Below are 25,505 nucleotides of genomic sequence, written 5' to 3' on the forward strand. Positions count from 1 at the left end.
ACAAAGGTTAGCCGTGTTTTGGTAATTTTGAAGTTAGGTGATGTGGGTACATGGAAGTTTGCAAAACCATTTTATATTTTGAATTTTTAATATTTTTGAACCATTTTGAATTTTTCCAAAATTAAAAGAAAGAGAGAAACACATAGGAGTAGTAAAAATGAAAACCCTAAAGCTGGTGGCAGCACTTTGGAGGGACTTAAGGACACGTCCTTTGCACCCATGTCTCTGGCTTTACCTCATGGGGGCACTGATTGGGTTTGACCCCATCCCCTCTCCCTGGAACCTTTTCCACCTCCTCCTGGATACCACCCTCAGCCCTAATGTTAGGAGCCCTCCTGGGAGGGGCTCAGGCCTCCCTGGGGCCCACAGGGCTGGTGGAGAATCTGTGGTCTGTGGGAGGCCCTTGTCTCCAGTCACATTGGATGCCTGGCTCCCACACTGCCAGTCCTGCCTACGTCCTCAGCCTGCTGGCCATGACATGACCATTTCTACCCTCTTCCCTCTTCCCTGCTCCACAGTCTTCATCTCACACTTGGGGGCCTGCCCTGGCCACCTGGGCACCTGGTTGGGTGGCCAGCCCCACATTCTACCCTGCATCCACCTGGCCTGTGGTTAGCTGGGTGGGGTCCCAGCTGGGGCCCCATGGAGCTCTTAGCCTTCTGATAGGAGTCTGCTGAGTTGCTGCTCAGTAGATGAAAGGCCGCTTTGATTATGCCCCAGCTCGTCCCCTCTCCACGTGAGGTCCTGCCTCCTTCTTGGGCCTGCAGGGTCCTCCACTACCATAGCTGGCCACCTCACCGGCCTCATCCTTGGCCGCACCTGCCCCAGGATGCCGCATACGGACACGAGGAGCTGCTTGCTGATGTTTGGCTTCTGCACACACCATCTCCGCTTCCTCCCGGCCCCCTCCCGGTGGCCCCTCGTGCCGACCTTGACACCTCGGAGCGGGGTTGAGGCTCCCACTCTCCAGGAGTCCCGCCTGGAACCCTGTTCCTGCTCCCAGTGAAACCACAAAAAGTCCTTCCCGCCTTCGTGCTTTTGCATCTGAGCCCATGCGTCACTGCTCTGAGTTGCTTTCTCTCTGTGCGTTCCCTGACCGCAGCTTGTGGCACCCCGTCATGCCCTGCTAGGAAAATTCAATCTTATGCCCCTCCCCACACTGCCCGCCATTATGGGAACACAGTGCGGAGGCTTCGCACACTGTAAATTCCCGTAGCTGGCCGCCCAGGTGCTGGTGTGAACACCCAGGGGATGAGTGTCCGTCGTCTTCACCTTTTTCCTAGAGGATGAATGTCTGCTGCCTCCTTACCCTGTTTCTGATCTGCCCACTGCTCTCTCGCAGGCCTGTCATCCTGAGTCCCACCATGGAGGAGGGCCATGGGCTGGACCTCACTTACATCACGGAGCGCATCATCGCCGTGTCCTTCCCCGCCGGCTGCTCTGAGGAGTCCTACCTGCACAACCTGCAGGAGGTGACGCGCATGCTCAAGTCCAAGCACGGGGACAACTACCTGGTGAGCGGTGGGCGGCTCCGGGAGCCTTTGGGCAGGCTCTGCAGCAGGCACTGTGTGGGGATGGGCACTCACAGAACACTGGTTTACACATGAGGGAGAAGCTCAAGGGCCTGGGCTCACACAGCTGTCCGTGGTGCCCTTGTCCTCTGTCTCTCCGCTGCCACTCCTGGGGAGGAGCCTTATGTGTCTCTGTAGGTAGCTTTCAGGGACACACGACTGCTGACCGCAGGGATGGCTGTTGCCTCGTCCCACACTCATCAGTGAGGCTGGCTCCCCAGTGCCTTGGGACATGTCCCCGGCCAGCCACCCCTGTGCTCCCATGCTGCATCCCTGGTATCAAAAGACAAACCTGTGACTCTCCTCCTGAGCCATAAATTAGGAAGACAAATTAGGTGGGCACCCAAGAAACCAGGGGCTGCCCTGGAGACAAGGAGACAGCTTGATTTTCAAAACACACGTGTCGAGTTGATGGTGGAGCCACACCTGAGGAATAATACAGAACAGCCTCGCACCATCTCTCACGCTCTGATTGGCCCCTTGTTTTCTGTTCCCATGGTTGGTAGCCCAGGTGGAGGCTGACTTCCTTCTGCTGTCAACAGCCAGTAATGGGATTGAATGACAGCTCCCTGGCACCCTCTCTCTACCTGCCTTCTTATCTCTAGTAAGGAGGCCTCCTTATCTGTGGTAAAGCTAATCTGCCCTGCAAGCCTACAAGGTGGTCATTGTCTTCCTTGTTGGTCTGCTCCAATGACTAGGGCACCAGTGGCTGGGAAAGGTGGACCCAAGTGGTAGAGTAGGATGTGGCCTCCGTCTGATGCCAGAGCAGCCCTGGCCCAGGTGCTTCCTGTGTCCTGACCCCTCCCCGATCCTTGATTCACTCAGGCTCCTGCCTCTTTCTCGTCTTGAAGCCTGTCTTGTCTGTGACCTGGCAGTGGACAGGAAGTGGTGGCCAAGCCCCATCTGGATGGTGGTGCCTCTCACCAGGGGCCCTCTCCTCCCCAGGGCTTCCTCCTTCATCACTGAGGCGGTGTGCTCTGCAGGACCATGGCTCCTTCCTTTGGAAGCCACTTCCAGGCTGGTCAGCACATCCCAAGTCTCTTCTCTGGCCATCCTTCCCCTCTTCCCCAGTCCACCTTCCCCAAAGAGACCATGCAGAGGGCCTGGAGCCCTGGCTAGCACCTGTCTGTGGGGCCTTGTCAGGGCCAGAGCTCTCCCTGCAAAATGGCTATGGCAGGGATCTTTTTCTTGTGCAGGGTTAGAAATGAACTGTAGATTTCAAAGCAGCACCCCTGCTTGTCATAAACAGGGCTTGCTGTGTGACCAGGACAAGCCCCCACCCTCCACTTTCCTCACATGTCCGACTCTTAAGTGAGAGGGACGTTTAGTTAATTTTTAAGGCTCCTTGCTGCTGGAACATTATTATTATTATTTTCATTTTGAACTACTTGAGTATTTAGCAAAGTTCCACAAATGGCTGTGATTTTTCAGTGAACTTAGGCCGTAGCTATTGGCTGGGCGTGAACTCAGCCCTTTCCAGGCCTGGGGCCACCAGGCCATAGAGGAGGGACTGCCTTCCCCACCATGTGCCACCTCTCTGTTGGGTCAGTTTGTGTTGTCAGGAGCAAGACCATGGAATTTATTTTATATATATGTGTATATTTATTTTATATTGTATATTTTATACCTGTGTGTGTGTGTGTGTGTGTATCCTGTACGTTGGGATATTTTGTGGCCATGAGAATTAAAAAAAAAAAATAGTAACACGGTAAATTGCCTGGTTTAATACTAGTTAAAGAAGTAGAATATAGACTTTATGTGTAAGGGTTCTGTATGCCATCCTTATCTTATTTATTTTATTTGTTTTTTATTCTGTGACCACACATGTCTGTATTTTTCAATCTTTTCTGATCCTCGGTACCTGGAAGGGAAACATCGTGTAAAAATGCAGTTTCGTCTCTGATGTCAAGTATTTGTCTAAAAGCTTTTTTTCCCCCTGATTTGTGAGTGTGAAGATTTTAGATATTTTTTAAAAAAATTAGTATTAATTAAAATTAAATAAAAATTAAAGTATTAATTTTTTAAAATACTAAAATCTATTTTATGCAAGGCATTTTTTTCTCTCCTTTATAGGTATTAAACCTTTCAGAAAAGAGATATGACCTTACGAAGCTTAACCCAAAGGTATGGAGTTCATCCCTTTATATTCTGCATTTTGTAAAATGTAAACAATGCTTATTTTGTGCAAAAATAATTTGCTACTAGTCTTTGTGGAATGTGACTTGATAAGAAGTATTAGGAATTGTTCATATCAGTATATGGACAATTCAAACAATTGTTCATATCAATTGTTTTAATTACTTTTTTTTTTTAGTTTGAAATAGTTAGAGATTCATAGGAAGTTGTGAAAATAATACAGAGATCTCCTGTACTTCTCACCCAGTCTTTCCAGTGGGAGAATCTTACAACACAAATAGTAAAATATCTAGGTTAGGAAGTTGGCATTGGTATAGTCCGTGGACCTCACTCACATTTCCCTGGTTTTGTATACATGTGTGTTTCTCGGCATCGTGTGTATAGATGATAAATACTACATATATATGTATAGAACAAATCTATACACATGATGCTTCCTCCTCCCGCCGCCTGGGATCTTTCATATACACTGCATATATATATGCATGGAACAAATCTATAACAAATATATGTATAGAACAAATCTAAACTGCGTCATGTGTATAGATTTGTTAAGCCACCACAAACAAGAGACAAAACATTTCCATCAGCATGGGGCTCTCTTCTTCTAGTATCTCTTTATGGTCATAGTAATCCACTCCTTTCATGATAATTTTCATTTAAAAAAATTTTTTTTAAATTTTTTCAAATTTTACTTTAAGTTCTGGGATACAGGTGCAGAACGTGCAGGTTTGTTACATAGATATACATGTGCCATGGTGATTTGCTGCACCTATCAACCTGTCATCTAGGTTTTAAGCCCCTTATGCATTAGGTATTTGTCCTAATGCTCTCATTCCCCTTGCCCCTCACCCTTCATGATCATTTTCAATAGCAAAGTTTGGGATAATTTTAAGACTAAGTCAACATAAGTTGTGGTACATATATGTATGTATATTCTATATGTTGAAATATTTTGCAGTCATTAGAGTAACAAAGCAGAAACATGATAAGTTGCCTATTTTAATACTAGTTAACAATAGTAGAGTACAGAATTTATGTATAATAGTATCTCAATTATGCTAAATGTACATAGAAAAGAGACTAAGGGATTCATGAAAACATTGCAGTGGTTATCTTTGAGTGGTGGCAGGGGTAGTGACTTTTCCTACTTCCTGGCAGTTTTCTGAAATATCCAACAATCTTACAGTAGTTCTACAACTTTCATCATAAGATAGAGCTCCTTGTCCTCGCCCTACTGACAAAAGGAAATCAAGGAAAAGCAACACCCCCGTGTGGCCACTGTGTACTTGTGTGTGCCTCAGGACGCTCAGAGCTGCAGTTCTGCACCAAGTCACTGTGTCTTTAGCACATGGTGGTGATTTTCTTTTTTTTTCTTTTTTTTTTTTTTTTTTTTGAGACAGAGTCTCTCTTTTTCACCCAGGCTGGAGTGCAGTGGCTCAATCTCGGCTCACTGCAAGCTCCGCCTCTCGGGTTTACGCCATTCTCCTGCCTCAGCCTCTCCGAGTAGCTGGGACTACAGGTGCCCGCCACCACGCCCGGCTAATTTTTTTTTTTTTGTATTTTTAGTAGAAACGGGGTTTCACCGTGGTCTCGATCTCCTGACCTCGTGATCCGCCCGCCTTGGCCTCCCAAAGTGCTGGGATTCCAAGCGTGAGCCACCGTGCCCGGCCATGGTGGTGATTTTCTTTGTCCAAGCACCAAACTTAATCAGGGTTTTGAAGGTGCTTCCTCCTTAAGTCCTGCCTTTCCAGGAGATTGTCTCAGGTGTTGTGGGAGATGGCTGGCTGCACTCTCCAAACTGGGATTTTAACCCGAGTGGGGAGATTTTGGCAGCAGCTTAGGCCTAGGACTCCTGTTTGAGATCTCACTGGACTGTGGCCCTCTTCACACAACCTGCACCATCGACAACTCAAAGACCTTTCTAGAATTGTCACCCCAGCTACAGAAGAGCAGATGAGCCCCTGGAAGAAGAGGCAGTATAATGCTTCCAGTGAAGGAAGTTGGTCCTCATGCTCACTGAGTTTTAGGAAAGGATCACCCAGCATGTTCTTTACTCCCAAATGAAATGTACTGATGATGAAAGAAGTCATTGTGAGATGGCCTCAGAAGGTTTCAGGAAATGGAAACTGAGGAAGCTCCCCTCTCTTGTTGCAGATCATGGATGTGGGCTGGCCGGAGCTCCACGCACCGCCCCTGGATAAGATGTGTACCATATGCAAGGCGCAGGAGTCCTGGCTGAACAGCAACCCCCAGCATGTGGTCGTCATTCACTGCAGGGTGAGCGCACCCCCTCTCACATTTGGGGGTCTGGCTAAGCTTCAGCCTTTGGAGTTGAGATGGAGACCAATGCTGCATCTGAGCACATTTCCGCTTTGAGCTGGTGTGATGTGCTCCTTATGGGTTTGTCTTTAGGTTTTCCTACTTGCTCTTAAAGAAGGAAACGAAGAGTTATCACACCTCCCCAAGTTTGGCTTTGGAATTTATAGGATTGTGGTCCCTGAATGTGTAGCTGGACATTTGAAACTATTGACCCCAAATTGATCACAGTTATGAGAGCAAATCGTTTCATTTTTATTAAATTTTACTTTTCATGGAAAGCCCTCCTTTTCAAAAGAGCTATGCCCTTTTCAGATGGACTGTGTCAGACTTTCCATGCTGTCTTGAGTTATGGTAATCAATTGATGGACTAGATGATGGCATGATGCCATTGCAGTAAACATGTCATCCTTTCCACGTGGAGCCATTGTAGTGCAGGGACGACCTGTGCATCTTCACAGAGTGGCCGGGACTGTCTGTGTGTCAGCCCCAGCAGGCTTGGTGGATGCCGGCAGCCCAGGTGTATAGCTGGTGGGCACTCCTCCTCCTGGCTGCATCGGGTTCCTTCCATGCTTCCTCCTCCCACCTCCTGGGATCTTTCCTCTTAATTCCCAGTTTTCTCAGCTGCTTTGTACTGCTCCTCAAATGTGATTGGTGTTGAAAGGGGTTGGACTGAAAGCAGACTCACTGAGGGGTAAGTGTGTGAAGCTTAACCCTCCTGCCAGAAACTTACTATTAGAGAAAAGCTCTTATCCCAGTCACACCTTGAGTCAGGGAGGAATCCTTTGGGAAAGGATGTAGCCAGTGGGCTGGGGTCACTGTTCATAAATGGGCAGCTCCCTATTTTGTGTGTTTGACAAAGCATTCTTAGGACTATCAAAGTATCTAGGAAGTGTTGACGGTTCAAGATAGAAGTGTTTTTTTTTTTTTTTTTTTCTTCCGGACTCTTTCACACTAAAAAACTGCACAGAAATCCATTGTATTATGGAATTTAATTTGAAAGAAGCTTCCCTTTGAGTTACATTAGACTCTCAGTATATCTTTCCTGCAAGGGCACTAGGTAGGCTGGCTTGCGGATGGTGTTTACAGCTGTAAGGCATTTGATGACCATTTGATGTGCAGAAAACTTCCATCAGGGGCACACAGATGTTATTTGCTTCTATCTGGTGTTCTCTTTCCTCACATCTAACTTGATCATATTTTCCCCGCAAATGGACAGTCATACCCCTTAGGACCACCAAATTGTCTACGATGACCTGATCTTTTCAAGTATTAGGTTAAATTATGGATCCTCCACCCAAATTGTGTTTTGGTGCAAACTAAGAGAGAGAAAGAGAGAGAGAGAGAGAGATATTCAGACAGACTTTTAAATCAATATAATTCTTGTTAATTAAAACAACCTATGTTTTTCAGGCTTAGTGTGGTGATTTTGACACAGTGAGCCTGATATTGATGGATCATCATTGCCCAGGGTCACGTAGCAAGCTGTTCTAAACAGCATTCCTGACCTGTGGGCCTGGGCCAGCAGCAGCACCTGTGGAAAGTGCACGTTCTAGGGTGCACCCAGACCTGCTGCCAGCTGCATTGTCAGAAGACTCTTGGAGTTGCTGGACTTGAAAAGTGCCATCCTTGGCCATTTATTCCATTTTAGTTGTTGTTCACTTCAACTTTTTAATGAAATTGAAATAAATGATGAGATTATTTAAAACATATGGGTCCCATTGGGGACCACCTAGAGCCTTCTAAAATGCATCCTTTTGCTAAGCAACTTTGGGCTTTCTGGACAGCTCTTGTTAGTGGAATTCATGGGAACATGTTGAAACTTCTCAGAAGTGATTTGCTAATCTCTTGCCCTCTTCTGGTGCCATGTAAACCATTTTTGAAACGCTTAGAAACTGTGCCCTGAGAGATAAGCCCTCTTTTAATTTGAAATTGCTGATGTCGATGTTAACAGAAGTTCATCATCATCACTGCGGGGGTGAAATCGCTGACATTTGCCAAAATCCGCCTGCTTTGCAGAATGTGTGTTTCCTTCCACACATGCCAGGAATTTCTAGCATAGCTGGGCCTGTCTCAGCCTGGAAGGGAACAGAGTGAGGGTCGGTCCTGCTATGCTTCCCGTTCTGCCATGGGATGCAGAGGCTTGTGTCTGTGTGGGTGTGTGCAGCCTCCTCCTCACCCCTCCACACTCTGGTTATTGACTGACCAGAAATGGCCTGCAGTTCTTTTGGGAGATTTCGTCCACACCATACCTTTTGTTTCTGAGTCCATGGTGAAGAATACCCATGGAAAATTGTGCAATTAGTGATTCTATGATTTTTGTTAAAAACAGTTCCAAGTCCAAAAGAATGCAGCGTGCACTGAAACGTAACAGTCCATGAGCCTATCGTGCCCTCTTGTGTTTTCTACATCCTGTGAGCTAAGAGCTGTATTTACATGAACATTATATGAAGATGTCCTACTTCAGTTCCATATGTAAAGTTTGAGTGGAACATGGCCACCTCCACCTGTTCACGTACATCCATGGCTGCTTCCACCCACAGTGCAGGGGTAGGTTTGAATGGTTGAAACGACCTTGCAGCCTGCAAAGCCTTTTAAATACTTACTATTGCATTAAGAAAGGCCTCATATAAGGGTACTGTTGGCCTTGTAAAATGAGTTTGAAAGTGTTTGCATTTCTTCAGCTTTCTGGCAGAGTCTGCATTAGTCTGTTTTCTGTTACTTATAAGAGAATATGTGAAACTGAGTAATTTGTGAAGAAAAGGAAGTTATTTCTTATATTAATATTTATAGGGGCTGAGATGTCCAAGCTCAAGGGGCTGTGTCTGGTGAGAGCCTTCTTGCTGTTGGGGACTCTGCAGAGCCCTGAGGCTGCATGGGGCATCACATGGTGAGGGGGCTGAGGGTGCTAGCTCAGGTCTCTCTTCCTCTTCTTAGAAAGCCACCAGTCCCACTCCTGTGATAACTCATTAACCCATTAGTGAATTAATCCACAGATGTATTAACCCATTCATGAAGGCAAGGTTCCTCATGACCCAATCATCTCTTAAAGGCCTCACCACTCCACACTGCCACATTGGCGATTAAATTTCAATATGAGTTTTGGAAGGGGCTAATATTTAAACCATAGCAAAGTTTTCTCTTTTTTTCAATGATGGAATTCATCAGTTAAGTGATCAGGTCCTGGACTTTTCTTTGATGGGAGAGTTTATATTACTGACTCAATCTCGTTACTTGTTATTGTTTTGTTCAGATTTTCTGTTTCTTCATGATTCAGTCTTGGTAGGTTGTATGTGTCGAGGAATTGATGAGTTTATTCCAGGTTATCCAATTTATTGCTATGTAATTGTTCATAGTTTTTTGTGTTTCTTTGTGTCTTACATGGCATCAGTTATGATGACTCTTTCATTTCTGATTTTGAGTTTTCTCTTTTTATCTTAGTCTAGGTAAAGGTTTGTCAATTTTGTTAGTCTTTGGAAAACCCAACCCTTAGTTTTGTTGATCTTTTCTATTGTTTTTCTAGTCTCTTCTTTGCTTCTGCTCCGATCTTTGTTTTTTCCTTCCTTTGCTAATTTGGGGTTTAGTTTGTTCTTTGTCCTTCAGGTGCAACATTAGGTTTTTTGTTTTGTTTTGTTTTTTGAGATGGAGTCTCACTCCATCACCAGGCTGGAGTGCAGTGGTGTGATCTTGGCTCACTGCAACCTCCAACTCCCTGGTCCAAGTGATTCTCCTGCCTCAGCCTCCCTAGTAGCTGGGATTACAGGCACGTGCCACCACACCCAGCTAATTTTTGTATTTTTAATAGAGACGGGGTTTCACCATGTTGGCCAGGATGGTCTTGATCTCCTCACCTCGTGATCCACCCACCTCAGCCTCCCAAAGTGCTGGGATTACAGGCGTGAGCCACCGCGCCCCGCCTAACATTAGGTTTTTTTATTTGACAGTTTTTTGTCTTTTAACATAGGAATTTATTGCCATAAACTTTCCTCTTACAACTGCTTTTGCTGCATCCTGTAAGTTTTGGTGTGTTGTGTTTCAATTTTTGTTTTTCCCAAGATATTTCTAAATCTCTCTTCTGACTTTTTTTCTTTGACCCAGTAGTTATTTAGGAGTATGCTGTTTAATTTCCATAAACTTGTGAATTTTCCAAGATTCCTCCTGTTATTGATTTCTAGTTTCATACCACTATGGTCAGAAATGACACTTGAGGCCAGGCACGGTGGCTCATGCCTGTAATCCCAGCACTTTGGGAGGCCAAGGCGGGCAGATCACCTGAGGTCAGGAGTTCGAGACCAGCCTGGCCAACATGGCAAAACCCCGTCTCTACTAAAAATACAAAAAAATTAGCTGGGCATGGTGGCACACACCTGTATTCCCAGCTACTCGAGAGGCTGAGGCACGAGAATCGCTTGAACCCAGGCAGTGGAGGTTGTAGTAAGCTGAGATCATGCCACTGCACTCTAGCCTGGACGACAGAGGGAGACTCTATTTAAAAAAAAAAGAAAAGAAAAGAAAAGAAAAGATACTGGATATGATTTCAGTCTCCTTAAATTCGTTAAGGTTTGTTTTGTGGCCTAACATGCCATCTATCCTGAAGAACTTTCTGTGTGCACTTGAGAAGAATGCATATTCTGATGCGATGTTCTGTATATGCCTGTAAGGTCTATTTGGTCTAAAGTGCAGGTTGAGTACCCTGCTTTCTTACTGGTTTTCTGTCTAGGTGATCTCTCCATTGTTGAAAATGGGGTACTGAAGTCCCCTACGGTTGTGGTATTTCTATCTGTCCCTTCAGGTCTTTTAATATTTGCTTTATAGGCCGGGCGCAGTGGCTCATGCCTGTAATCCTAGCACTTTAGGAGGCCGAGGCGGGGGGATCACCTGACGTCGGGAGTTTGAGATCAGCCTGACCAACATGGAGCAACCCTGTCTCTATTAAAAATACAGAAAATTAGCCGGGCATGGTGATGGCATGCCTGTAATTCCAGCTACTCGGGAGGCTGAGGCAGGATAATCACCTGAACTCGGGAGGCAGAGTTTGCCTTGAGCCGAGATCATGCCATTGCACTCCAGCCTGGGCAATAAGAGTGAAACTCTGTCTCAAAAAAAAAAAAAAAGAAAAAAAAAGAAAAAAATACTTGCTTTATATATCCATAAATAGTGCCACAAAAGCGATTGATAATGGGGTGAATGTCACCACCATGTGTGCCTGTTTTGGCTGAGGTGTTGTTTCTTTGTAGGTGAATTGCTGTCAAATATAGTTTTATGCAAGAGGCATACTAGTAGCCATACCGTTAATAACTGCACAAGCCGGGATTCAGCTGCAAAGAGTGTATCAAGTGCCCGCATTGAGTATCTATAAGGCATGCTCTTGACTTTCACTGACAGAGAGAAGGAAGCTCCTGGGTGACATTCACGTATGACTGGGCTTATCAGAATTGTGACTTGAATTTGATCAGTAGTTTCTTCTCAAGAAGTTAGGGAGCTACATTTTAGAGGCCCTGCCTTTTTGGCTTAATGTGATTCCAGATCAGGGGTTGGCAAATATTTTTAAAAAGAGTCAGATTGTATTTTACACTTTTCAGTCCCTGTGGTCTTGCTGCAAATACTCAAACCTACCCCTGCAGTGAGAGTGGAAGCAGCCCTGGATGTAGGTAAACAGATGGGAGTGGCCATGTTCTAGTCAAACTTTGTGTATGGACATTGAAATCTGAACTTCAACACATTTTCACATGGCATGGAATCTTTTCAAAATTTTTTCTTAAGGGTTAGAAAACGTAAAACTAACTCTTAGCTCACAAGTTGTGGGAAAGTAGGTAATGGGCAGAAGTAGCTCCTGGGCTGTGTTTGGCAGTCTGCTGTTGTAGATGGTAAGAGTATGTTCTAGAAGGTGGCACTTTGTGGCCCTGGGTGAGGGTGGCCTGTCCAGTAGTTTCTGCTTCTCCTGCTGGTGTTGCTGGTCTGTGGGCTGGGCTGTTGGTGTCTGTGGTTATGGTTTGAGTGAGTCCTTTTCCAGAACGCCTGCCTGGGACAGTGGTTCTTCTATGTGTAATGAGAGCGGGCTACGGGGGTGTACCTGGAGCTCAGGTGCTGGCAGTGCTGCCAGTGAGCTGGAATCTATGTCCCGTCATGCTGAGCTGTGTGTGCAGCCCTGATCATTGTCAGCCCGTGAGCAGGCAGGTGTTCGCTTCTGTCTGACCTGGATAATTAAGTCATGCTAATTGCTGCAGCTCCTGGCACAGTTTCTTCCAGCCTAATTGGGTAAAATGACAGGCAGCTGCTGTGTTGGTCTGCCCTCCTGGGCTTCTACTGCTGCTCCAGTTAGCACCCGCTCTTACTGTTTGCACCCAGCGTGCAGGTTCCCTGTTGCAGACTCCAGTTGCACTGGGTACTGACTTTCCCAGACAGGAAGGCTGCAGGTAATGCTGGCCTTACCTCCAAAGCAGGCTTTCTATTATTTTGTCCACTAGTCAGACTTTTCCTGTTCTAATTACATCTCTGCTGTGGGATTTCAGAGAAAATCATCTGATCTTTTGTCTCCTGCAGGGCGGGAAAGGACGCATAGGAGTGGTCATATCATCCTACATGCATTTCACCAACGTCTCAGCCAGGTAGGATGAAGATGTCAACTCATTGTCTTGAGGTGCTAAAAGCTGAGCCTGCATGGGGCTGAAGGCTGTCTGTGCGGGAGCTGTTCTGGATACCAAGGGCTCGGCTGACCTGTGTTTCCCATCCCCCAGTGCTGGGGTGGTCAGTGCCTGGAAACCCAGTTTCCTTAAGCGTTTACACTTGTGAAAATGGCATTTTCCAGGTTGGGTGACTATGTATGATTGATTCTAAGTACTTCCATGGAGGCATTAAAAAAATAAGTGGCCCCACTGTCCCTTGTTCTTTAATAGAGAATTCTCTAATAAAAAATAACAGAGATAAAAGTCACCATTATGAAAAGAACAGAGTGGTCTCACTAAATCAGCTCATACCTTGTATATAATGATGATGACAGCCACCTCTTTTGCAGGCACTGGGCCTCTGGGAAGTTTACTGAATATTTTCCTTTTCTCCCTGAATTCTCCTAACTAACCCATGAGGCAGTTACTATCATTCCCATTGCATGGAGGAGGGAGGTGAGGCTCAGAGGAGCCAGGCAGCTTGCTCATGATCTCACAGCCTAGGAGCGGAGAGCCAGGTCTGGGCTGGTTTCCATGAGATGGAACTGTAATCGTGGAGACTTTGGAGGTGCCACTCGGGTCCCCTTAGCCAGACATGACACAAACACGGCAGGGCCACAAGGACCTCAGACCTAGGCCCGTCCTCCTGGCCCCGGGCAGCTGTGATGTACACCCGGACCCTTCCCAGAGTGCAGATCTTCACTCTTGCTGAAATGCAGTGCAGAAAATACCATTATTTATGGGGTCTGCATTTGCATCTGCCCTGTCTTCTCAATGGCCTCTTTGTAAAGCCTGAGCTTTCCATTCTGAGGAAATAGAAGCCTATTCATATCAGCCGATAAACCTTTTCCTTTCTAGCACCAAGGAGTGAAATTTGACTTTCTGAATGTTTTCTCTGGAAACCAACCGGGGAGTTGGTGCCTGCCAGGGAGGAAACCAACCCCCAGGTGAAAATCAGATACCCTCTTGGTGAGAATAATCATCGGTGTGTGTGTGTGCCAGGAAAATCGAGATTCCTGGGCACATCCATCCCTCAATGATGCCAAAGACATTTGGTTGGTGACTAAACATAGCCCGGCTGGTTCTGGACAGAGACCACCTGAGCACTTCTGTTTTTTTTTTTTTTTTCTTTTTTTTTTTGACAGAGTCTTGCTCTGTTGCCCAGGTTGGAGTGCAGTGGCGCAATCTTGGCTCACTGCAACCTCCGCTTCCCACGTTCAAGCGATTCTCCTGCCTCAGCCTCCTGAGTAGCTGGGATTATAGGTGTGTGCCACCATGCCCAGCTAATTTTTTTGTGTTTTTAGTAGAGACAGGGTTTCACCATGTTGGCCAGGCTGGTCTTGAACTCCTAACCTCAGGTGATCATTCGCCTCGGCCTGCCAAAGTGCTGGGATTACAGGCGTGAGCCACCACGCCCAGCCACACCTGAGCATTTTTATCCCCAGCAAAGTAGTACTGCCCGAACTGAAGTTCCATGCACTGTGGATAGTCCTGGATTTTTTGGGAAGGGTAGATGTCTTAGGGCTAAAAACACACCTTTGACACTCTTGCTACAAACTCTGTTTTCTCTCAATAGTCAATATGTATTTCAGCTGCATGTGTCAGGCAATTTACCTGAATCTCTCTAAGCCTCAGCATCCTTACCTGGAAAATGATGGTAGTCTTACTTCCCAGAATGTTGTGACAGTTCAACATATGTTACACAAAAAGCACTTAGAACAGCATCGGTACTCAGGTATTGGCTATCATTAACGCTGCTGTGATTAGTAGGAGTGGTAGTATTAAGTGCCTTTCAATTAAATGGGCTGATACCACATGCTTTTTGTGACTTGCTTTTCTACATTAATATCATTTTATATGCATCATTCCCCAACATCAGTGGCAGCATAGCACTTTATTCAATGGATATGTTATGTATTTAAGCATTTGTTGATTTTGCCTATCCAAGTTGCTTCCAGTTTTTTTTTTTTTTCTTTGTGTGTGTGTGTGTGTGTGTGTGTGTTTAAGACAGAGTCTCACTCTGTTGCCGGCGCTGGAGTGCAGTGGCGTGATCTTGGCTCACTGTAACCTCCACCTCCCAGGTTCAAGTGATTGTCCTGCCTCAGCCTCTCAAGTAGCTGGGATTACTGGCGCCCGCCACTATGCCCAGCTAATTTTTTGTATTTTTAGTAGTGACGTGGTTTCACCATGTTGGCCAGACTGGTCTTGAACTCCTGACCTTGTGATTTGCCCACCTTGGCCTCCCAAATATTTTTTTTTTTTTTTTGTAATTTAGGTTGCTTCCAGTTGTTTTCTACTGCAAAGCTTGCCATGATGAACACATTCTTATACATACATCTTTGATCATTTCTACAATGTTCCCTCTTAGATTATATTCCAGAAGTAGAGTAATCCCAGATAGCACAAGCACACGTTTGAGATCTTTATCACAAACTGCAAACAGAAGAAAACAGAAACTTCAAGTCACCAGTGAAGAAGAACATTCTTGTATCAACACCATAAAAATAAGAGTTATAAAGACAAAACCAGTACTAATATTATTACTACTTCTAATATTACTATGGAAAACAAACATTGGTCAAAATGTATTCTCAGCATTTAACAAAACAAGTAAATTTCAGAAAAAGGAATGCTTAAAAGTCAGTGGGAGGCTATGGAGCTGCACTCTCCTGCTCAGTATGTGATGGACTCAGTGCTAAAGTGAGCCCTTCTGTTTGTGACTGCCCCACCAGCACAGCCCCTTGCCTAGCAAATGCACGAAGCAAGTTGTCCATTTTATAGCATTCTGTGCTATAAACACTCAACTTACTTTTGAGTATGTATCTTTTTCCTCCTGCCTGTCTCTCTACCAGTATTTTTATGAAATCCACAGTGCTTATGTACATCATTTTTTCTAGAGGGGCACAGACACGTTTTTCTAAGTAAGGGGCCCACTTTATCAGGTGTTGTTGTTGTTGTTGTTGTTTTAAGATGGAATCTCACTCTGTCACCCAGGCGGGAGTGCAATGGTGCAATCTCTGCTCACTACAACCTCCGCCTCCCGGGTTCAAGTGATTCTCCCACCTCAGCCTCCCAAGTAGCTGGGATTATAGGCACCCACCATCATGCCCTGGTAATTTTTATTTTCAGTAGAGCCGGTATTTCACCCTGTTGACCAGGCTGGTCTTGAACTCCTGACCTCAGGTGATCCACCCGCCTTGGCCTCCCAACGTGCTGGGATTACAGGTGTGAGCCACCGCACCTGGCCTATCAGGGTTTTAAGGAAGCATTTGGCCCAAATGAGTTGGAATTGTTAAGACACTGCACTCATATTCCAGGATTTGTGCTGAAGTCATATCAGGAAATCCCACGAGTGCCCTGCTGTGAGATTTCTGGAAGTTTCTGTCAGATACTACCTGTGAGCACTGTGGACCTAGCATTGAAGGTCAAATATATTGTTGGAAAGCAGGGTTACTTTCAGTCACTTCAAAAACAATGCTGTAGCCCCGAGGCCTCAGGTACCTTTCCAACCCCAGTGCCCTGCAGCCTTCTCAAGCCCAGTCCTGGGAGTGACATACTGGCGGGGCACAGGCTGGCCCACTTGTGTCCCGAGGGTGCCTCTTGGGACTTCACTGGGGGGGTCCGTTGACTCTCCTGCCCTAGGTTGCTCCCTGCATCCCTCTGGTCCTGAGACTTGAGTCTGCCTGCTTGTCTTGCACAGAGCCCACTTAAAATGGTCTTTATTTAGGACGTAGGGTGGCCAAGGGACAGTTTTGGACACCAGGCCTACCACCTGCCTGCTAAGAAGCCTCAGTTGGTTCTTCTGCAAGCCGGGTACTCAGCACTCTTAAGAATCATACCTTTAGATAAGGAGCTGTTATTTCAGATGAGAATTCTGACCCTGCACTATGGCTCCCACTTTGAGAACAGTATATTCCTGCAGGGGAAATGAAGTCTAACAAGAGACAGGTGGATTGGGTGTGCACAGGTGCAGCAAAGGGTGAAGCCCCTTGTGGGAGTTGGTCGCTTTGAATAGCCATGAGACACATCCCCTGTCACACAACCACATGGGGTGAGCTCCATTGAGTTAACTCTCTCTCTCTCTCTCTCCCCCCTCCAGCGCCGACCAGGCCCTTGACAGGTTTGCAATGAAGAAGTTTTATGATGACAAAGTTTCAGCTTTAATGCAGCCTTCCCAAAAACGGTATGTATACATCCCCAAAGCCAGAGTGAAGAGGTGAATGAAATTTTACATATAAAAATGTGAAAACAGAAGAGGCATCTCCTCTGTCCCAACACCTAAATGGTATTCTTGGGTCATGCCAAAGACTGTGAAGGTAGTGGGGAGGCTTGTCCCTCCCAGAGGTTAAGGACTTAGCCATCCTGCATGTCTGTGGTGAGAGAGAGCCCCCTATGCTGCTGGCTTGCACTGACAGGTAGAGGGAGGACTTGCTCCAGTTGGCAGTTTCCTCTCTTGCAGTGAGTGAGTTTTGATTTCCATTATTATTTTGGAACTTGGTTCTATTGGCTAGACGAGGGGTCAGTGAACTCTCTCTGCAATGGACTAGAGAGTGGATATTTTAGGCTTTGCAGGCTACAGGATCTTTATTGCAACTGTTCTTAACATGAAAGCAGCCCTGGGCAATATGGAAATCAGGGAATGTGGCTATATTCCAATAAAACTTTACTTACACAAACACATTAGCAGTTGCACTTGGCCAATTCTTGTAGATCGTCAGTTCCCTGAGGCCACGGAGTATTTTTCTATCATGCTGCCCATCTCTCCCTTCTCTATTCCTGGGCTTGGCCCCTGGAATGTGCTCAGTAAGTGATGGGGAATAGCCATGGTGGGGTGCAGAACTTTTTCCTTTTGCTGCCCGCCCCAGCAGGCTGAGGTCAAGAACCTGAGCAGGGCTGGCTGAGAGGCAGTGAGAAGGACCCACAGCTGGCTCCCCATCCAGGTGCACTTCCTCCACAGATGGTGACACCTAGAGCCAACCAGGTAGCCCCATGGCATATTTCAAAGCCCACAGCAGGGAATTTGTAGGAGAATTGCCAAGGTCATTGCCAAATGGTGTTCCGTTTTGGAGACAGGTAGTTGCACACCCGACCTTGTGTATGCAAGTTTTGATGCCTTGTATCTGCAAGTTTTGATGCCTTGTATCTGTTTTCTCCAGTGCAACTGAGGGCTATGTCAGCAGACATGGGGGTAGATGGGCAGAAAGGGATTTCAAGCATCACCAGAGGCGCACCTTTTCCTTTTGTCTTGCTATTTCCAATGGCCTGGCTCTGTTTCTCTTGAAACCGGGTGTGTTGGAGGAACATGGGCTAGGGTGTGGGACCGTGGTCAGCAACAGGGCCCACATGCAATGCAAGTTGCGTGCAGAAAACCTAGCATTTTATAAAATATTTTAGTTAAACAGTCACTTGGTTTTTTTTTTTTTGAACCATTAAATGTTATTTCTTTGTTGAACAGTTTCCAAAATCGTGACATTCATATGACCTCCTTCATGGAAAATGAGGTGTAAATAGGGAGTAACCCATGCAGAATGCTTGGCACATAGGAAGTCCAGCTGTCGTCTTTCCTTTTTTTTGTTCTTATTTCTTACGGCACCAGCAGCTTGTTTATAACATTAAAAGAATATGGGAAAAGGGGGGAAAATATCTCCTCATTTTCTTTTTTTTTCTGTTCTTTTTTCTTTTTTTTGAGATGGAGTCTCGCTCTGTCACCCAGGCTGGAGTGCAGTGGCGCAATCTTGGCTCACTGCAAGCTCTGCCTCCCGGGTTCACGCCATTCTCCTGCCTCAGCCTCTCCGAGTAGCTGGGACTATAGGCTCCCGCCACCACGCCCGGCTAATTTTTTGTATTTTTAGTAGAGACGGGGTTTCACCATGGTCTCGATCTCCTGACCTCGTGATCCACCCGCCTCGGCCTCCCAAAGTGCTGGGATTACAAGTGTGAGCCACCGCGCCCGGCCTCTTTTTTCTTTTTTTGAAACAGAGTCTTGCTCTGTCACCCAGGCTGGAATGCAGTAGTGCAATCTTGGCTCACAGTAGCCTCAACCTCCTGGGCTCAAGCAATCCTCCCACCTCAGCCTCTTGAGTAGCTGAGACTATAGGCGCACATCACCATGCATAGCTAATTTTAAAATTTTTGTGGAAATATTGTCTCACTGTGTTACCCAGGCTGGTCTTGAACTCCTGAGCTTGAATAATCCTTCTGCTGTGGCTTCCCAAAATGCTGGGAATGCAGGTGTGAGCCACCGTGCCCTGCTCTTCTCACGTTCCCATGCCCAGGGTTTTCATGCATCCTTCCCATCGTTGCACATTTGAAGCCAGAGCATTTGCATTGTTTAATGTTTGCTGGATTCAATTTTACATTCCAAGGTTAATCCCTCTGCTCCCGAGATTAGGGAAATGCCCCTTATTCCTTGCTCTTTTCTTTTTATCTTGACCAGAGCCTGCGTGAAAAGATGCTCACCAAATGGTAATCGAGCATGTAAATGAATGAATGCATAAGATAAATCTGGAGGAAAGTTTGAGACCAGAAGGACGTGTGAGGACAGCTTGTGTGGGAATAGGCTCTGTGATGGGAGGCTTGGCTCTCTGTTGTCCTGAATGGCCTGGGGAGTGGGATGGGTGCCCTGCAGGCTGTTTTAGGACTGAGCTCAAGAAATCATTTTAAAGTCAAACTTATAATAATCACTCTTGATAATAATTAATTAGCAAGGAATTTGTGACTGGGAAGCTCAGAAGTCTCAACAGCAACTCTGATGGGAGGTCAATCTTTATTACCTTGTTTGTTACACTAAAACGCCATGGAGCAGTTGGCCCATGGAGCTGACCCATAAAACTTACATGTGCCCATGTAAGTTTTCTGTTTTTATACCTTCCTTGTCTTCAGCAAATCATGAGAAAGAGCTTGTTGACACCCCGGTGTGGCCTCCTGTTGGTGCTCATGACCACCATTGTGTTATTGAGGCACCCCTGAACTTCCTTCCCTAAACTTGGAAGCCTTCCTCTTTGAGAAGTAGTTAAAAAGAAATAATGGGTGTGGCACAGTGACTCTAGCCTGTAATCCTGATTCTTTGGGAGGCTGAGGCAGGACAATCCCTTGAGTCCAGGAGTTTGAGACCTGCCTCAGCAACACAGGAAGACCTCATCTCTATCTAAAAAACAAACAAAAAAAATTAGCTGGATGTGATGGCACACACCTGTAGTCCCAGCTACTCTGGAAGCTGAGGTGGGAGGATCCCTTGAGCCCAGGAGTTGGAGGTTACAGTGAGCTGTAATTGCCCCACTGCATGCCAGCCTGGATGACAGAGCTAGACCCTGTCTCTTCCTACCCCCCAAAAATGCGGGTATAGTTTTGGTTTATTACCAGCATCATGGAAATAATATTAAAATTATTAACGTTTCTGACATCTCTTTTTCTTTTCCGCCTTTCCTTTCCTTCTGAGAGAGTTGAGACAGCAGCACATGTTTCTTGGCCCCATCACTGAGTTAATGGGGAAAGTGACAGGTAGCCAGTTGTTTCTTTGGGGAGCTGATCTCTCCTGAGTGTTGCCTGCCAAGGTGACCCTGGGAGGCCCCACGTGGGAGTCACCTAAGACCATCAGTCATGTTGTCTATGCATATTTGGGTGTGCCTTTGAGGTAAAGGGAAGACAGACCAAACAAATGTCTTGGCATGGAGAAATCAGGATGTCCTAGAAATTATCCTATATAGTGTTACTGGTGGAAGGTATCCGAGTTACCAGCAGTGAATCCATAAGGGTCTGCAGCAACCTCAATTCTTGCCTGCTCAGAAGAAAGAATTTGACTGAGGGGCATAAGGCAGAAAAAGAGACAGAGACAAGTTTCAGAGCCGGAGTGGAAGTTTATTTTAAAAGGCTTTAGAACAAGAAAGAAAGGAAAGTACGCTTAGAAGAGACCCAAGCGGGCACATGAAGGTCAAGTGTGGTGTTTAACCTTGGTCCTAGACTTTATAGGCTGGCCCACTTCCCATGTCTTGTGCCACTTTCCCATGATTCTTCCCTTGGTGGGGGCTGCCCGCATGCATAGTGCCCTCCTTTTGCTTGGGAAGTGAACACATGCAGTATGTTTAGGAAGTTGTACGCATGCCTATCTGAGGGTTTCTTCCCTTTTCTGGTGATGTGCCCTGAGAAGGTCATACTCTGCCATTTTTTCTGTTAATGCACGTGCCCGAGAAATTGTGTCTCCCTGGAGCCTGCATTCAATTAACAGTGCAATAGGCGTGGACCATCAGGAAATGGCCTCCTCCTGGCACCGGCTGCCAGTGTATCACTTTCAGAGAGGCAGTGTGATAATTGCCGAACCATTACCCAACATTCTCCTAGTGGGTGAGGAAAGAGCCCTCTGCTGCCCTGCTCATGCCTGTCTAACTACCTGTAAAAATGGCATTATTTGATTTTTGATATTTCTGTCATTTTTGACACAGTACCTCAGGTGCCGGAAAGAATGCTTTAAAGATACAAGGGGAGTAGTTTTCCACATTCTCTGAAGGATGAGGCTCCTCAGATAGTCTCTGTAACCGACAAATGGGTTCATTATTCAATGCCCAGAGAGAGCCGACTTACCAAGACAGGGGAATTGCAGTAGAGAAAGAGTTTAATTCATGCAGAGCTGGCTGAACAGGAGACTAGAGTTTTATTACTACCCAAATCAGCCCCCTGGAAAATTTGGAGGCTAGGTTTTTTCCAAGATATTTTGGGGAGAAGGGGGTGCTGCTGAGTGGCTGGGGGTGCAATCATAGGGAATGGATGCTGCTGAGTGGTTGGGGGTGCAATCATAGGGGAAAATGGCCCTCTTGCCTCTGAGTCCGCTTCTGGGTGGGGCCAGAGAACTGTTGGCAGGTCAGGTAGAGCTGTCAGTTGTCAGAAATGCAAAAGCCTGAATAGACATCTCAAAAGGCCAATCTTAGGTTCCACAAAGGTGATGTTATCTCTAGCAGTAATTGAGGAAGTTGCAAATCTTGTGACCCCCAGAGTAATCTTTTAAGTCTATACCTTGGCAGAATTCAAGCTGCTTTCATCCTCCCAATGTAGTGGTCTTGCATTAGTTTTACAAAGGTGGTTTAGTTTTGGGCTTTATTATTCACAGCCGCTTCTAACAGCAAAAACTTCCATTTGGAATCTCCATAAATCTCCCTAAACATTTGAGTTGCACTAGACGTAAGCTTAAATCTGTCTGAAAAGGTGGGTGCATAAAAATCAGCATTCAAATGTTACTTTTCCAAGCAACAGGAACCATCATCACAGGACATCTTTCCCAACAGCTTAGTCATTCTACATTCCCAGCACTCACAGAATGTAGTAAATGAATAATAAAGTTTAAACTGTAAACTTTACTTTCTCCTAAAGTCAGTTTGGTCCAAGCCCAGGAATAGCCAAGGGCAGCCAGGAGGTTAAAGGCAAGATGGGGGTTGGTTACATTAGATCTCTTTCACTGTCATACTTCTCTCACTGTTAAAATTTTTGCAAAGGCTATTTTACTTCATGCCCCTGTGGCCCCTCCCTGCACATCCTCCTTGCTGCCCACAGCCTGCGGGAAAAGGGTGGCCATTCCTCAGGGAGCCACACACTTTGCCTGGGCCTGGACATCCCCTCTGAGTCACCAACTCTGTGGGCAAAGCCACCTACACTCTGGCAGCATACCTCAGGAGAGCAGAGGCTGTGGCAGATGGGTCGTGGTCTGCTCTGACCCTTAGGTCCATGCAACTGACTCATCTTTGCAGCAATTCCAATGTGTAGGTCTCATTCTCCCCATTACATGAGAGGGAAGGGAATGCTCAGCAGAATGTTAAGAAACAGCCCAGGCTTGGCTGACACTAACAGGTGTCACCTTTCCTGGCTGGTTGGTGCTGCCCCTGCAGCCATGGCTGAGTCTGTGAGTGCTGGGAATGTAGAATGACTAAGCTGTTGGGAAAGATGTCCTGTGATGATGGTTCCTGTTGCTTGGAAAAGTAACATTTGAATGCTGATTTTTATGCACCCACCTTTTCAGACAGATTTAAGCTTTACGTCTAGTGCAACTCAAATGTTTAGGGAGATTTATGGAGATTCCAAATGGAAGTTTTTGCTGTTAGAAGTGGCTGTGAATAATGCAAGGGACAAGTGAAAATTTCAAGCTGCTTTTATGTTCGTTTGCTTACAAGTTAAAAACAATCCTTTAGTTTTTAAAATGTACTCACTGGTTTGCGAAGAAGCACGGAAAACATCATCTCCAGGGAGTTATTTCCTAAAAAGAAAGAAAAGATAGCAATGGGAAAATAATGGAGCTGTTTTTATAAAGTATCTGGTTTCTAATCTTCCCGGCTCTGAAAACTGTGTTGACTAAGTAGGAACATTTTATTTTGGATAAGGCTGTTGGGATGGTCTTTAGAGGGCATCTGATACCCTACAGTTGATTCATTTATATCCACCTTTAATGCCACAGATAAATACCATGTATACGAAGTTAAAGTTGATCCTTTCCATAGTCAGCTGGATGAACTAATTGTGCAATTCTGTCCTGTTATGTTCGTTTCTCCTTCTTTTCTTTTTTTGCTTTGAGACAGGGTCTTGCTCTGTCACTCAGGCTGGAGTGCAGTGGTGCAGTCTAGGCTCACTGCAACCTCTACCTCCTGGGTTCAAGCAATTCTCATGCCTCAGCTTCCTGTGTAGCCGGGATTACAGGCGTATGCCACCATGCCCAGCTAATTTTTAAAATTAGTTAGTTAATTAATTAATTAATTAATTTTTTGTAGAGACAGGATTTCAACACATTGGCTAGGCTGGTCTCAAACTCCTGACCTCAGGTGATCCGCCCACCTCAGCCTCCCAGAGTGCTGGGATTATAGGCGTGAGCCACCGCGCCTGGCCTCCCTTATTTTCATCCATACCTGAATGTTCTTTTCTTTGGTACTGATGGTGGTTCTCTAGGAAGTCACTCACAAACTCAGTGCTATTACCTATGCTTGGCTATCTGTCTGCAATCTCATAGCATTCACTACAGCTTATATTTGCAGTGAACTTTGTTGTTTTTATAAGGCATTGCTATTTTTTAAAAAAATGTTTTTTAAAGGCATGCTTTTATTTGGGATTTTGAACAATATGTTGGGTTTTTTTTGTTGTTGTTGTTAATCTTACCTTATTAAGAAAGCATATGAAGGAAGAAAAAAATAACATTTACCTTAGCATTTTATGTCTTTAATTTACCTGAAAATATGATGCATAAAAAGTTGTTTTCTATAAAGGACATATGAGAATTATATTCCAAGAGGTTACTTTTTGATTGGTTAAACTATCACCTGAGCAGCCCTTTGTAGACTGACCTGAGAGGTGATGACTGTTGAGAACTGGTTTTGGGGAGAAGACTCTGGAGTCCTGGGTCCCAGGCAGTGACAGCCTCCTTCCCTTCTCCTCTGACCACCACTGGGCTTGTGGCCCTGGACTTTGGCCTTCTTTGGGAGCTCGTGGCAAAGAAGACTTTGGCCTTCTTTGGGAGCTCGTCAGCTTGGCCCTCCTCATCTGAAGGAAATACTTCTCGTGCTTCGTCTAGTGGCAGGGGCAACAATTCCGGCCAGGCCACATCAGCAGAAATGAAGCTCTGTGACCACAGTATGGTACAAGACCTGGGTCATTTCCCGGAGGATGGCTGTTTGCCCCTCATAGGACCTTGGCGCTAACTCTGGGCTCAGCTAGTTGGACCCCTTACCCTGCCATGAACAGGAGCCCCTCAGGCCCAGCGCTCCAGAGCCTTCCATGTTTGCATAAAGTCATAAAACAAACATCGACTTCACCTAGATGCCTGGTCCAAGTGCACATGGGGCACTGAGAACACCCCCAGGGAACAGGGCCGTCTCAGCTGCGTGGTCACTGCAGAACCGCCCGAGCACATGGCCAGGCGATGTGGGACTCAATGTGCCACTGACAAACCAGATGAGCTGAGGAAGCTGATTTCCCGGTGTCCAGGGCTGCCCTGTGCTGGAGGGAGGGCGGAAATGCCCCAGAGAAGGTGACTCAGGCCTCTCAATCCGGGCATTTGTGGTTCCTCACTTTTACTCAAAACCATGGAGCCAAAGGACCCATGAAATCCACAATGCGTAAAATTTGCATGATTAAAAATACACAATTCATGCATTCGTCTGCCTACGTACAACTGAGGGTGAGAAGTCTTGTTGCCAGGGTAGAAAGTACCCTGCAGGGGAGGCGTGTGGGAGCCACCTGGAGGTCCACTGAAGTCTGGTCATCGGCCTCACAGGGTCCCCACGCCTCCAGGCTGAGCGTCTGTCCTCTGCAACTCTTGTGAGGTTTTGTCCTGTTCTGAGAGAGCAGAAGAGAAGTTTGCTGCCAGGAAGATGGAAATACTGACATGCCCTGTTTCTCACTATGAATTGTAACTGAACTGAAGCAAACTCGCTTTTCTAACATTTTCCTAGTGGGTGGACTATAAGTAGGGTTTTCCTTTTTTTGGTATTGTTTAACAGAAGTCTTCTCTTGTTTAGTTTGTATACAAATTTAACTGCTTGAATAAGGGACTGGGTGTGAATTGCCAGCATAAGTGAGAGATTTTTTTTCTTAACACAAGGTCTGTGATGGCCATTTCTGGCTTGGGGTAGGATGGTTGTAGGTGCTGGCAGCACAGTCACCTGCCACTTCCTGCCTCAGTCTGCTGTGGCAATAGAGAGATGCACAGATTATTAAATATTGCAGGATTTTTGGTTGTTTGGGTATTTCCTGCAAAGAGTACAGTACTTTGGTGGAGACAGATACAGAAACACAGATTCCATGCAAGGTGTTGAGGCTACAGTGGAGGTTGTGTGGGTGCAGTGGC

The 25,505-nt window shown here is 45.9% G+C and overlaps 1 protein-coding gene across 4 annotated transcripts in view; it reads left to right on the forward strand.

The window, feature by feature from the left end:
* The window catches only part of TNS3 (tensin 3), a 223,798-nt gene that overhangs the window by 66,007 nt on the left and 132,286 nt on the right, over positions 1-25,505 (forward strand). For all 4 annotated transcript variants that reach the window (XM_032758139.2, XM_058445056.1, XM_058445064.1 and 1 more), the window contains 5 exons: positions 1,343-1,514; positions 3,645-3,695; positions 5,865-5,987; positions 12,570-12,634; positions 16,791-16,874. In XM_032758139.2, the coding sequence (XP_032614030.1) occupies positions 1,365-1,514; positions 3,645-3,695; positions 5,865-5,987; positions 12,570-12,634; positions 16,791-16,874 (473 nt within the window). In that variant the 5' untranslated portion in view covers positions 1,343-1,364. The remainder of the gene's footprint in view (positions 1-1,342; positions 1,515-3,644; positions 3,696-5,864; positions 5,988-12,569; positions 12,635-16,790; positions 16,875-25,505) is intronic.

Source organism: Hylobates moloch, unplaced genomic scaffold, assembly GCF_009828535.3.
Source record: "Hylobates moloch isolate HMO894 unplaced genomic scaffold, HMol_V3 SCAFFOLD_1, whole genome shotgun sequence".
NCBI lineage: Eukaryota > Metazoa > Chordata > Mammalia > Primates > Hylobatidae > Hylobates > Hylobates moloch.